Below are 15,164 nucleotides of genomic sequence, written 5' to 3' on the forward strand. Positions count from 1 at the left end.
TTAAAACGTGAAGGAGAGAATATTTGTCTCCCAATCACTCACTTCTGGTGAGAAGGCCTGGCAGGTTTCCACAGCCCTAGCAGCTCCCAGCAGCCCAGGAACTAGCATCTCCCTCCTGGTTCTACACACCCTCTTTTTCTGGGATTCACACATGGTTTTACCAAAGGACCCTTTTATCAGCAACCATTTGCCCCTCTGCCTCATCATGATGGAGCTGAAAGCTGTTTGCATTCAGAAGAGCCCCGTCCTCATGCACACACAAAGGCCAGGGGAAAGGAAGGTCAGTCTTGGCTTTCTGTCCTAAATTCACTACACACACACACACCCCCCCCCCCACACACACCACACACACACACACTCATACACACCTTTTAAAAACCTACATTTTAGCTTTTATTTCTTTGTGCAACAATAAAGAACATGATTGTAAACACTAGTGAGAAGGAGTAAAATAGTGAAGTCACTACTAAGGGAAACTGAAATCCCCACTGTTATTCTAAGAACTGGGAGCCTTCGTGGGGTGGGGCGTTTGAGCCCGGATGCAAGCAGAGACGGGCAGCGATGCAGAAGGAGCACGGGCTTCTGAAACACACAGGCTCCCAGGCAACCCCAGCCCCTCTGAGCCTGGCTTTCCTCATTGACCCCAGGGAGAGCACCTTTTAATGTTGCTGTGAAAAGTACACAACTTAGTTCTGAAAATGTCAGTCACTCCCTACACAAAGTCAGGAAACAGTTATTAAACGGGTGGCCCAGGGAGCTCTCCAGGACCACTGTCATACTCTGTAGGACACAAAGGAAACATTGCTAATCATAGATAATACAAAGGACTTTAGAGGAGATTTATAGCTTTCATAAACTGGAGAGGAGCACTAGGGTGGAATGAAGGGAATCTCTGATAGGTCTTTCTCTTATCTGAATTCAGATCTTTCTTGAGTGAGAGGGAGGTGGGGTAGAATGATTGCAAATACATGTACCCTTGTCCCTGGATGTGTGTCGTGGACTCTGACATCACTGTTATGTATTCAGAGCACAAAAAGGCTGAGACCCATTAAACTAAAGCTCATCCAGGGAGAGCTTAAAGGAGACTTGAACGGTGAAATCTTTAGCATCAGCCTCAAGATAGCTCTGAATTCGGGGGGGGGGGGCTATCTTCCAGACGTTCCCTTAGCACTTACTTCCTCTCTACCAAGAGATTCCTAACTTTCAACTGTTTTTTTTTTCTTTTTCTTCCAGAAATAGTTGGTTTTAATTATAAATGATTGAATGACTTCTGGGTACCTATCAGCCTTATGGAAATATGGGAGTGTCAGCTGCCATCCTGGGTCCAATATCCATGCATCTAAGATGATAATGGTCAGTTTGGGGTCTTTTCCCAAGCTTTTATCTCACTACCAAAAAGACTTTTAAGAAGGTTCTTGATTCCAGACCTTTAGAGAGAGCTCTGATCAGATTTTCTTAGACATGAGAAAACAAAGGCAAATGCTAAGGACCCAAACCTTTTGGGGGGGCTGAGAATGTAATATTTTTAATATTTAGCAAGGTCACATACCTGACAGATGTGAATATCAATTTACAAAAAAAAATTAGTTTGTTTAAAAAAAACCCGAAAAACTTCAATCCAGATTTATTGGGATTACAAAAATAACAGCACATTTCATTAACTCATTACAGCTCAGAATTACCAACACAGCCAGAGCATGTTTAAATAAACTGCTTCTTGCCAATACAAATCTCATGACATAAAAAAGAAGTTTATTTTCATATTTACAGAAGAAACATGCAGATAGTTTCTTAAAATTCTCTTTGGAATTAATGGGTGAGGCTACTTTTAAAGTCAGAGAACATTTCAAATTGAAGAAGGTATTTTAGAAACATCTCACAATGCATTTTATCTAATACCACTGAATAATTCTGCATCCTCTTCTAAAGATCGGGTTTTTATCGCAGAGCTTCTGGAATCTCCACCTACAAAAATAGGGGATTTTCTTTCAGTAAAAACGGTACAAATAATAAAGTGAAAAAAATATCTGTAGAGTATGTCTTTAGCAGTATTCTCCAGGAAGAACTCAGATATAGATTATTGCTGGGTGGTACTCAAATTTTATATTATAAGGTAGGTTTTAAATCACTTGCAACTCTGTGGTAAAATTTTTGACAAGTGATGAATCTTTTCTGGAATGTAGATGATACGCCCTGACTTTCTTATTAAGGAAATCGGGATTTTTTTAGATTGAAGTATCTTAGGATGAGCCTGGCCCTTAAAAGACTGAGATGCCAAGAAGATGGCACATATCTCAAATGGAAATGTGCTATCTGGTGACCTGCTCCAAATTTGGTAGCCTGCTGGCATACTAAAACATTTAAAATAGTGATTAAGTATTTGAGAGGCGACTTTGGTACCCTTGTGCGGCGGCGGCCGGCTCCTTCCCTAGGTCTGCGCCCCAGGGCCTGCCCTTGGGTTACTTACGCGCTTTAGCTGTCTCATGCTGCTTCCCCGAATAGCTTCCATGAGATTCTCGTGAACCGATCTCTGTGGGGTAGAAGGTTGGGAACTGTCTTCCATTTTCTTCTCCTGCACTGACCTCAGGGAATTTCTACTTTCCTTTAGGATACTGTTTGGCTGTTTCTTAGCCTTTTTCCCTTTTTTCTTTTTCTGTCCATTTTGTAAGGCCCGCTGGGCGCTCTCCTGCTGTTTGATGACTTCTGCGATGTTCCGCGTGATGAGCTTCTTCTCTGGGAGCGGAGGGGGCGGAGGCGGAGGAGGAGGGGGGGGCAGCCTTTGGGGAGGAAGAGGGGGCGGCGGCGGCGGCGGAGGAGGAGGGGACGGGGCCACCGGAGATGGAGGACGGCTCCTCACAATTTGGACTTTCTTGGGGAGCTTGGGGGATGACCGGGGAGAGGGCCTGGGGGATGCGAGAGGTGAAGAGCCGGGCGTTCCTCTTCTCCAGACTTTGGTCCTAAGGTTGGCTCCTGCCTCGTACCCCTCCTGCTGTTTTTGCTCCTGCATCCGCTTTTGCCGCTGTTTATCCATGTTTCTGGTCAAGAGGCTGGTCATGCTCATTCTTGGTCCTGGGAGCTCGAAATGGTAACCCAGCCTCAGCAGCGTGGTGTTGTCCCTCAGCAGCTTGACGATCTCCATCTCCACCTGGCTGCCCATGATGTGCCTCTGGTTGTGGAAGCGCAGCTCGGCGAGCACGGGGTTGTGCTGCAGAGCCCTCGTGATGGCCAGGATGCCCCTGCCCGTGATGAAGTTGGACTCGATGTTGACGCTGGTGACGTGACGGTTGACTCGGAGCATCTCCGCGATGGCAGTGGCCACGCTGTCGTCGGCGCGTGTGTTGGCCAGACTGAAGGTCTTCACCACCGTGTTGGCCTTGAGGGCCTCCGCGAAGCGGGTGAGGGTCTGCGACGTGATGTTCTCGATATTGTTCAGATTGACTTCCGTGGTGTCAGGGTCATTGCTTTTCACCTTTTCCAGGGCATCCTCGATCACCGTCGGGTTTCCACAGGGGTGGATGGCAGCCGGGGACTCTGTGTTCCTTCCGCTGTGGCCGTTGGTCAGATGGATGTTTTCAATTTGACTTTTAAACGTCTCTGGCCTCGAGCTGTCGGAACTGACACTACCGTAATGTACAGATCCATTCATCCCTTTCTCGTTTTCAATCGTTCTTTCCTCTCCTTCGCTGTCCTCTTCCTCCTCCTCGTCCTCCTCCTCGTCCTCCTCGTTCTCGGCCTCCTCTTCCGTATACACCTCCTCAGAAACCTCACTGTTACTTTCGGTAAAGATAAGCTCTTCCTCACTCTCCTCCTTGTCTTCTTCTGCAACCTAAAGAGCATGGTATCATCATTAAGTTTGTCATTTCTAAGCACATTTTTAAAATTTACGAAAGTAACACGTGGTTTTGCAATACATACATGGATCAAATCATCATGTTGTCCATCTAAAACCCATACAATGTGATATGTCAATTACATCTCAATAAATTTTTTAAAAAGTAACACACAGTGGGCTTCCCTGGTGGCGCAGTGGTTAAGAATCTGCCTGCCAATGCAGGGGACACGGGTTCGAGCCCTGGTCTGGGAAGATCCCACATGCCGCGGAGCAACTAGGCCCGTGAGCCACAATTACTGAGCCTGCGCGTCTGGAGCCTGTGCTCCGCAACAAGAGAGGCCGTGATAGTGAGAGGCCCGCGCACCGCGATGAAGAGTGGCCCCTGCTTGCCACAACTAGAGAAAGCCCTCGCACAGAAACGAAGACCCAACACAGCCATAAATAAAATAAATAAATAAATTTAAAAAGAAAAACAAAAAAGTAACACACAGCAAGTAATACGGAAGTATATAAGAAAAAAAGTTCATCTCCACCTTCTGATCTCTCTAGTTTGGGTGACCAAGGTTAATATTTCCTTGCATAGCCCAACAGCTTTTTCTACAAACGTTTCTTTTGTTTTCTGCAAAATAAATATCCAGAATGCAGTTTATTGAATAAAAGTTTGCTAGCATTTTACCAGTTTGAACAGATACGTCGGAACTTCTGCTCTGGAAAGCCCTTGATAAAATTTTTATTCTCTTAACTACCTCTTCTGAACTACTTGACTCCTAGTCTATTACAGTTTAGCAAATTTGACTATCCCTTAGGGAATCACCCCTCTGTCCTTCCTTATTTCTCCATCCCAAACATACAAGTGACAACAAAAATATACAACAGGTTCGTGGGTTCCCTTTCTTAATGTTCAAAAATTCTTCCCCCAATTTGCCTCCTATAGCCTATGTGACAGGAGCCCAGAGCCCCCTGCCCTGTCCTGTCTCAGTGTAGACAGAGGCGGGGCATGTCCCTCTGGGGTAGAGCCTGGCACAGGGTCTCAGAGACCCCACAGCACCTGAAAGCTGAGGCGGTCTCTGTCCTTTCGCTGGGGAAAGAAGCCAAGGGGGCAGGGCTGCTGTTCAGGGCAGCAGCAGGTCAAAACCCAGCTCTCTGCAGAAACTCAATCAAGTCACCCTTTTCAGCAAATCAGCTTGAAATCTCATGTTATCACAGGGTTAAATGAGACAGGACTGCAGGAGACACGAGGCGGGAAAGATAATCGCCCTTGGCACCAACTAGATTCCAACCGTAATGTGGAACAGCAGAGAAGAGTAGAAAATCTTGAAGCAAGCCACTGCCTCAGCCTGATGGTCTTAAATTAGTTACCAGGTATCAATTATGAGAGACTTTCAGGCAAACACAATTTCATTCCATCTTTGTCTTTCCTGTTTACAAGACTTTGTACTGAGAAGCTCAGGTGACCCCCATCTTTCTTTTTCTTGCTACCTTTTCTGATAAAATAAAAATCTCGAACTTGCTGACAGAGTCCAATTTTCTCTAATGCTATCTTTTTAGTCCTTTATTTTCTCTAAAGCCCTGAGACGCTTTCCTGTCCCCAAAGCCTTGATTCTTCCCTCCGTACTGGAAATGTTTTTGACCCCAGCCCGAGGCATATGGAATGAGCTTTGGAAAACACTGTGCTGGTCTCCAGGTTTGCTTGCCCAGTTGCTACCACAAAATAGCCTCCAGTTATCCACTTGTTTGGAGTGGCAGGCACCAAGTGATGGCCTGGGGAAGGGGTCAGCCACTCCTGGGTTGGCTCCTCCAGTCTTAACTTACTCACTTGTTCAGGAGCAGGAGGGAGAGTGATACTGTGTGTGTGTGTGTGTGTGTGTGTGTGTGTTGTAAGTATATGTTTTTAGCTGTTTCAGTATTTGGAGGAGAGGGACCTGTCACAAAATTCAAGGTATACTGCCTGTCATACCACCATTAAATTGAACCCTCTAGTTTTTAAAAAGAACTTTAGGCTTTATCTGCAAGAGATGTTTTCCCCTTAAATGTATCTGGAGAAGTCATATGAGAAACTGTTATCCAGCAATGAGTTGTCCTGTAACATCTAAATGACATTTCCTCCAGAAATGTCTTTGACACCTCCTCAAATTATCCTTGTGATGTGTTCCCACAGTGTTGTACTTCCTCCAATAAAGTACCTATTTAATGATGTGTCATTTTTCTCAAAAGACTGTTAGTGGGGTGAGGACAAGGATGATGTCTGTTTTGTTCACCTTGCACAGTGCTCAGCACGTAGTAGGGACTCAATAAAATTTGTTAACGGAATGGCTCTAAATTGACATTGGTTAACAGCCCCTGAGAGTCGGGACAAGGCCTAGGAGAAAAGTACTGATGGGGCTGGGGTCGGGGGAAGGTGACCGACTGTCCTGGTTTGCCCAGGACTGAAAGGTATCCCAGGAAGCAGAGTTTTTAGTTCTAAAATCTAGATAGTCCCAGACAATCTGAGATGGTTAGTCACCCTAGGTGGGGGACATCTAAGAGAAGAACAGCGGAAGGGAGAAAGGTGTCTAGAGAGGGAGGAAGGAGGATGTAAAAACAATCATTGCCTACTTTCAAAATTATTCTGGCATTTGTACTGACTGCATTGTTCCAGATCACCTATCTGCCACTGCTCTGTAGTTAACCCAGATCCTTGCAGGAATAGGGGGGGCGGGGAAGGTGGAGGGGCAGGGCATGAGGTGCTGGGGGGGTGATGTTGGTACCCTTAGGGCATAAATTAGGCCAAAAGAAGAGGGTGTCTAACCATTTCTCCTCATTACCTCCCTGGAACCATTACATGAACAAGGAGGCTTGGTTCCGTTCTGGTTCTGGTTCTACCCATAAAGAGTGGGTTGATTTTAGACAAATCACTAAAGCTCTGTGGAGGGGAGTCTCAAAGAAACTGCAGTAGAGTTGAGTGGCTCTCAAACCAGTGTGTGTCATAATCACCCAGAGGGCTTGTGAGGCCACACCGTGCTGGGCCCCATTCCCAGAGCTGCTCATTCAGCAGGTCTGGGGGAGTCCTAGAATTAGTAGTTCTAAGAAGATCCCAGGTGATGCTGTTATTACCCACATTCTGAGAATCACAGTCTTTGTGCCAACAGAATTTGGTTTGAATTTCAGCCAGAAGCTGTTAATCTCAAATGAGCTTCTTAACCTCTCCTAGTCTCAGTTCTCATGTCCAGAAGGTAAGAATTCAGTGAAGTAACATGAATGTACTCATTGGCACCTATGCCTGAAGCCCGGCAGACACTCAAGCTAGGGGAACTAGATCTTTGGATTGACAAGGCCCCTTGGAGCTGCTTAATGCAGGATAAGTTTGTGTGAGTCCAGCTGGGCAGAGGCTGTCATTCCCTAGGGGTTGAACATGATTTTCATAAGCATTTACAGAGCCAGGAGTAGCCTGATAATCGTCTCCTTCTCATGGTCCGTACTGGGCTGCTCTTCACTTATGCTACCGCCCCCCTCCCCCAGCAGCCACCAGTCAGCTGCTTTGAGCTTTTTCCTGGAGTGGAAATGGATTGACACCCTCCGCTGGCAAGCTTCTGCTCAGGACTCCTTGTGACTCCAGAGACAACTAGCCAGCAGGGAAAGGGTAGCGGGAGAAAAGTTAACTAGCTGAGAAAGGAATCAAAGTTCATCAACATACAGCCTCTCTAATTGAGCTGATAAGCTATTGGCAGGGATCAGGGATCAGCAAAACCTTTGGCAGGAGCTAGTGGGTTCCATCAACAGCTGACAACAGGCTTTGCCCTTTGTTTCCCACTGATCTCAAGACATTATGACATTAAAATGCCTCTGCTGGGTTATTGCTCCAATGGCTATCTGTCCTGGACATTATGAGGCAATTTTAATCTTTTTATTAAGGAAAATCTTTAAGAACTGTTAGGAAGATGTCATACTTCTTATATTTGATCAGATTTTGGACACACATTTCCACATCAGAAAAAAAAAAAAAGACCTCTGAAAATCATGGTTGTGGAGGAACTGACCAACCCAAATCCTGGCCCATCATGTGTATCCTTCCTTCTCACCACCACCCCACTCCTTCAGCCCCTCAATGCAGGCGGCCACCGCGGCCTTGGCAGATCCTGGCCTGATCCCAGTGGCCCTTCCTGCGATGATTGACATGGACAAAGCTCACACATATCTTGCTAAAAATGTGGCCAACACACCCTATCATCAAGATCATCTAACAGCGCCTAGATTAGTACCATGGAAATCTCGCCATTGGCTTTGGGCCATTTTGATTTGAGATGATTCCAGTGGAGCACAGAGGTATTAAACTGTCACTCCTGACCAGTATTCTTCCACAAATTCAGGAATTTGTTCTTTTGACATTCTTATTGTCATTACTATAATATTTTCCCAGGGCCTAGTCTTTTGAACTTCCTTCTGTGGATGATTCATTTGGCAAATTCAGGGTAACTGTTTACAGGTCAGAGAACAAGAGCTTAATAGGTCTGACCTCTAATATAAGCACATTTCGTGGCCTTAGAATCACCATTATAAAATAGAACAGAATCTTAGAGATCATCTACGCAGGCATGCTTAACCTGGGTCCTCAGGTGGGTTTCAGGATGTGTGTCATCATTTTGAAATTCTATGTAAAATTTGTGTATGTTTACACAAGCACACGTTCATTTTCTTAAGAAGGTCCATAACTTAGCAAAATCTCAAAAGGGTGTTTGATTCACAAAAGAAACATTGGATCCAATGTCCTCCATCGGCAGATGGGAAAGAGAACCCTGCGGAAGTGACTATCTGTTTAAGATCTTACAAGTTAGGCACAGAGCAGGGAGTAGAAATAAGGTCCCGTGACTCTCAGCCCCATATACTTCTCACCACCCCACACTTCCTGCTGTTGGAAAAAAAGAATTATTTTTACTATTGTCACCATCACAGTCCAGGCAACCAGAGTACACACTTTTGTCTTTATAGAAGAAAATAAATGTAGTTAACCACTATATATATACACACACACACACATATCTATACACATATATAAATACATCTGCATTTCTATTATACCACATCCCCAACTTACAACTCAAATTAGACTTACGTTTGGCAAAATATTTAAACCCATGCTTTGCTTGTGCATTATTTTCTTCTTGAAGATCCCATCCTTGTCAATCATAGGACCCCCAACTAAGAATTTTACATATAATCCATTGGGTGGCCATAAAAGTTAGATGACTATTTCAGCCTGAGAAGATTTTCAATAGCAGCTACAAGTGGGTTATAAGAAAAGAAGAGTGAGGAGGGCTGAAAAGTTAGAAAAAACAGCTTCCTGGGTTCGGGGTAGGGCCGTGGGAGCAGTTAAAGACAAAAAAATCCGAGAGCCTACCTTTCCACACTCCCCCAGCCTCTCCTTCTCCAAGAGTTTCTGGGACTCCTTTTCCCAATAGGCCATCAGTGCCTCTCTGCTGAATGTCCCCGTGGGCGTTTTCTCGGTCAGGCTCTTTTGCCTCATCCCCACGGGAAGGCTGTGATCAGGTTCAATATCTTCCAGCTCCCTCTCTAGCTCCTTCAGCTCCTCGGCGGACAGGGAAGCCAGGAGTTCATCCTCATCGATGGATTCATATTTGCTAAGTCCTCTCCTGTAGCCGAAGGTAGACATGGTCCCTGCTCTGTCAGACCCACAAGGAGCTCGGTACACGAGGCATTCAAGGCAGCCGGCAGCAGGCAGGGGTAGCAAGTAGGTAGGCTGGTTAGCAACTGGTGCTGGGAGTGCCTGCGATAGCCTTTTAAGAGTGGTGGTACAGGCTGTGACAATGCAGAGAGGGGTGAAGACATAGGCTGTTTTAAGCATCAGACGTCAGCTAGACATTTGAACACAAAGAATGTCACATCGGTGGTGGACGGAGGTCTCGGAACCAGTGGGGATTATTCACTTACTGGCCAGGGACATATTTAGCTGAGCCTGATAGCTCATGAGGACAGGCAGACAGTGCCTCAGATAGGGAGTAGCCCAGTTCTTGCTTTGTATTCAAACAACAAGGGGGTAAAATTTATTTTGAAAATGACTCGCTACCACCACCATGGTCATGAAAAGATTCTTTCCTTATAATCTCCCAGGATGAGAAATGACTGCACATCCCCCTAGAGTAGTTATTCTGTTTCTCCTAAAAACATATTGCGGGTGGCATTGATGGGAACAGAAGGCTATAATAATAGAGCACTTTCCTGTTTACCTTGCATTTTGCAGTTTGCAAAGCACTTCAATGTAATTTTCCTAATCATAAGTCCTGTGAGATGACTTGCATTATCCTCCTTTACAGATTTTGGCAACTGAGGCTCTGAGAAATTAAGTGAAAAAGTCAGACACCTAGAAGGGGAGAAGTAGCTCTCTCCTCTGCACAAAATGGTTTCCTTCTCCTCACCCCTGAATATTAGTAAGCAACTGGATTTGCAACTAAAACTCCAAAAAGACAAATTATAATACTGGGTGTGATCTATTAAGAACTGACCCCATGCCAGCCTAGTGCTAAGCATTTTATACATTTTATCTCATTTAATCCCACAGTTCTGGAAGGTGTACACTATTACCCGTATTTTACTAGTACAGATTCAGAGAGGTTAAGTAACTAGCCCATGACCACAGAGCTAAGAAGTGGTGGAGCTAGAATTTGCAACTAGATTTGCATCTGGGTTGAAAACTGAAGAGATGTTAATTTGAAATTATATATGTGCCCATATTCTTATGAATGTGATGAAATATATACATAGTTTACAAAGCTTCATAAATATATCATTTTAGCATGCAGATATATAAACATCTGTTAAAACGTATATGCATAGAAATATACATTTATCAACACAAGTATAATATATGTTATTTTGTTTATTCATTCAGCAGTCAGTGAATATTTGGGTTGTTTCCAGGTTTGGTAGTTATAAATAATGTTGCTATGAGCACTTAACGTGAAAGTCTTTGTGCAGCCATGTGTTTTCATTTCTCTTGTGTAGGTATGCAGTAGTGGAGCTGCTGAGTTATACGGTAAATTTACATTTAACTTTTCATGAAACTAATTATTTTCCAAAACGGCTGCACCAATTTACTTTCCCTCCAGCAATGATGAGAGTTCCGGTTTCTCCACATTCTAATTTGTCATTGCTCTTCTTTCTGATTATAGCTATTTTAGTGCCTGTGAAATGGTATCTCATTATAGTTTTAAATTTCATTCCTCAAATAACTAATGATACTGAGCAGCATTTCATGTGTTTATTGGCCATCTTATATCTACTTTGGTAAAATATTCATTCAAATCTTATGCTCAGTTTTAAATTGGGTTATCTTCTTATTACTGAGTTATAAGCGTTCTTTGTATATTTCTGGACTTTATCAGATATATGATTTGCAGATTTTGTCTCCCATTCTGTGAATTGCCTGCTGGTGTCTTTTGAAAAGTGAATGTTTTTAATTTTGATGAAGTCTAGTTTCTCAATTTCTTCTTCTATTGCTTGAGCTTTTGGTATTATAACTAAGGAATCTTTTCCTAACATAAGGTCTGAGAGACTTACTCTTATGTTTTCCTCTAAGTTTTATAGTTTTTGATTTTTATATTTAAGTCTATTACTCATTTTGACTTAATATTTGCATATGTGTAAGGTGATGGTCTAAATTCATCTTTCTGTATACAGATGTCCAATTGTCTTAGTTTTTTTTTTTTTTTTTTTTTTGGAGGACTATGCCTTCTCCTATTGAATTGCACTGGTGCCTTTGTGGAAAATTAATTGGCCTCAAATGTAGGGGTTTATTTCTGGTCAGTCAATTATGTTCTATAGATCTGTAAGTCTATTTTCTTATGACAATACCACCTAGGCATAATTACTATAGCTTTGTAGTATGTATTGAAACCAGGAAGTGTAAGTCCTCCAACTTTTTTTTTTTGCAAGAATGTTTTGGCTAACTATTTATGACCTTAACTCATTGTGGCAGTCTGCCTCCCAAAATAACTATGACTCTTTTAAATGATACTAGTGAGAGAGATGATTATGATATTAGAAATGATGAGTTCATTGTTTTTTTTTGTGGCTTCTAGCATATACCTTTGTGTAGCCTTTGTGGTAACACATCTTTTTAATGTGAAAATGGGTTTGATTTTTGGAAATGACATCAAATTATTATATCCAAATCTGGTGAATAAGATGAGTTATTCAGCTGAATAATGACATTTTAGGTTAAAAAATGATGATTACAACTATGTAAAAACCTATGTGTTCTTTCAAAAAAAAAGATGAAAAAATACATTAAAATAATAGTACAGGTTCATTTCTTCAACAATTATGTATTAGGCACATATGCTATGTTGACCAGTATACAAATTTAGAGAAATGCAATTATGTACAAAAAAATGAAATTTTGTTTTATTCTTTCTCTCTTGTTTGTAACTTTTCTGTAATATTTTAGTATTATTTTTATTCAACAACTTATTGAACATCTGACACTCTGTGTCAGATTCTAATTTAAGAGCTGGAGTTAGAGCACTGAAGAAAACCAACAAAGTCCCTTCCTTCATGGAGTTTATAGTCTTGTTGGGGGAGACAGACAATATGTAAATAAACAAGTAAATACAGAACATATCAGAAGCTCAATGAACAGAAATAAATCAGGGTAAACAGGAAGAAAGAAGATTGTGAGGGTAATATTTCATGTAGGAAAGATCTCTGTTTTAATACGGTGACATTTGAGCACAGACCTGGAGAAGTGAGGGCTTGATGCAGATTATAATACACAATTAATGTGACTATAAAATAATGACTCAGATATTCTTGGAATCACAGATTCTCAGCTTTTTAAGGGACTTTGAAACATATCAATCCCCTATCACTTCTATAAATGGTCATCTAGTGTTTGCTTGAACACTTTCAGTGAAAATTGTACATTACCAAAAATTCATTCCATTGTAGGATGGCTCAAATCATTAGAAAATTCTTTTTTCTATTGTGTCGAAACTGATCTCTTGAAAAATCACTACACATATATTTTAGTTTTCTCATTGGATCAACCCAGAATAAATACGGTCTCGTGTGAGTTTCTTCTTCCAAATCTTGGGTGGCCCATGAATGACTCTGAAAATAACTCTGGAAGAGGAGACATTAAAGTGTTTTGCTCTGTGGCAGCATCACTGAAAAAATTATGGCCCCTCAAGACACTACCTTAAGAACAATGGTCATTCAGATATTCTAATATTTATGTTACAAATCACTCTGATTACGATAATAATCACAACTCCTGAATGATCTTAGTTCACTGGATCCCTCTTTACATTTTCTCCAGAGACTTTAAATTCATTGGATAAAATTCTGCTGAGTAATTAAACATCACTGCCTAACCCTGGCCAGACCTAGGTATGATGAATAATTTAGATTTCTTTGCAACCTTGTCTACACTGAGGGAAAAAATCCCAGTCATATGTGATCCTAGCATCAGCATTTTCTGTTTCGGGATTTTTAACCTGATCACACTGTGTTTTTGAGTAGAATTGCTTTTTAGAGTCCACAATACTATAAGCCTTCTGAAGATTTGCATTTTCTTTTTCAAAAAATCTCTATCTTGGAGAGAATTATTTTCATGCTTCTTGATTGTCAATCTGATACACACTATTTCCCAGGACATCAGCAATTCCCTTTTTAGTGAAAACAGTTTTTTTTTTCTTTCAACCTTTTTTTCCCTTTAGTTTCCTCTCAAAAATGCTATTATTTGTTTCTTTATTCAACACCCATTTACCAAATACCTGCTGTGTGGATAGGTACTGTGCTGGAAGCTAGGATTATAAACAGAAAAATAGAAATTGATCTAGTCCCTGCCCTCAGGAGCTCATACTCCTGGGAGAGAGGCAGACAGCTGACAGTAACACAGTGCAGTGACAGCTTTGCCAAGGTGCCAGCAAGACAAGAGCCGTGGAATAAATACAGATGAAGAAGCAAGGCAGCCCACGTGGGTGCAGTCAGAGAAGGCACAGGAGCCCTAAAGAGATTTCCTGGCAGAGAGAGCAGCCTCCGGAGCAAACGCACAGGAGTATGAAAACAAAAACGTAACAAAAACAGGGCATTCTTTGGTATAGAGGTGGGGAGGAGGTGGAGCTAGGCAGAAACTGGCCTCCCCTGCAACTCTTTTTTTTTTTTTGTAGCCACCACCGTCATGCCTGGCACCTGGTAGATGCATATCGATGTTGAATATTTTTTGTTTGAAGGGCCAGGTCAAGGAGTTTTGGACTTTATTATCATCTAAAGTTAAGTGGAAATCTCTAACATTATCCCATAGCCAGAATTTGCCTTCTTAAATACAGGCAACTGTTAATCAGCAAGTGTCCTCGTGTTAATGAAGACTCAGCAAGAGCAAAACTCATCAACATCTCCAAAAATCAGCACTACTAGCCCTGCCAACAGATCTGGTATTTCAATAAATAACATGTTTAGGCAGTGATCAGAGACCTCCTAACTTCACTTGTAAGTAATAACTACTTCCGCCTAATGCTCGGCAAGGCGGGAGACCCTCTCCCTAAAGGTGAGTTTCTTGGTTTGTACTTTTGGCTCTTAATGTTCAGAAATGTTGAAAGGTCCTATCAATATGTTTTCTTTAATAATCCCCACATTTCAGGAAGAATTTGGTAATTTCAGGAATTGTTCATATTTCAAAATGTTTTGTGCAAACTAGTATATATAGGATGGATAAACAACAAGGTCCTATAATTCCTGAAATTACCAAATTCTTCCTGAAATGTGGGGATTATTAAAGAAAATATATTGATAGGACCTTTCAACATTTCTGAACATTAAGAGCCAAAAGTACAAACCAAGAAACTCACCTTTAGGGAGAGGGTCTCCCGCCTTGCCGAGCATTAGGCTGAAGTAGTTATTACTTACAAGTGAAGGCCCCCAAACTGACAAATTAGCCCAACTGGTCCCTATGTGTTCATAACTCATGATGCCATTTTTGTTCATTTCATGGATCCTTTCTTATTTAAATTGTCCTCAACTGGCTGATGAGGAAACACAAAAATCTATGCCACAGGGTCATTTGCAAGATTGGGAAACTGGAAATTCTCTTATTTTCACAAATGTCAACTGTCTATCTACTGTTAACAAGTCATTCCTAACTTTTTCTTTCTTTCTTTCTTTCTTTTTGTTTTTAAGGCTTAGCTCGTCTCTCTCATTGTACAGGTGCCAGGTTGCTTCCTGAGCCAGATCTAACCTGTTTCTCACTTACGCAGAAGGATTTGGGTTTTCAACATTTCCTGCAGATGGTTGGTCCTAAAGCTGCTGTACTAATGCAATGACCCCCTAAGGAAGTTAAGCT

The 15,164-nt window shown here is 42.1% G+C and overlaps 1 protein-coding gene across 1 annotated transcript; it reads right to left on the reverse strand.

Moving 5' to 3' along the window:
* Positions 1 to 1,608: 1,608 nt before the first annotated feature.
* On the reverse strand, positions 1,609 to 9,603 carry LMOD2 (leiomodin 2). Its single transcript, XM_007177220.3, has 3 exons — positions 9,207 to 9,603; positions 2,468 to 3,826; positions 1,609 to 1,965 (listed from the first exon to the last, which is right to left on the reverse strand). The coding sequence occupies exons 1-3, from the start codon at positions 9,477 to 9,479 to the stop codon at positions 1,939 to 1,941; spliced, it is 1,659 nt and encodes a 552-aa protein (XP_007177282.3). The 5' UTR covers positions 9,480 to 9,603; the 3' UTR covers positions 1,609 to 1,938.
* Positions 9,604 to 15,164: the final 5,561 nt, after the last annotated feature.

Source organism: Balaenoptera acutorostrata, chromosome 7 (assembly GCF_949987535.1).
Source record: "Balaenoptera acutorostrata chromosome 7, mBalAcu1.1, whole genome shotgun sequence".
In the NCBI taxonomy this organism is placed as follows: Eukaryota; Metazoa; Chordata; class Mammalia; order Artiodactyla; family Balaenopteridae; genus Balaenoptera; species Balaenoptera acutorostrata.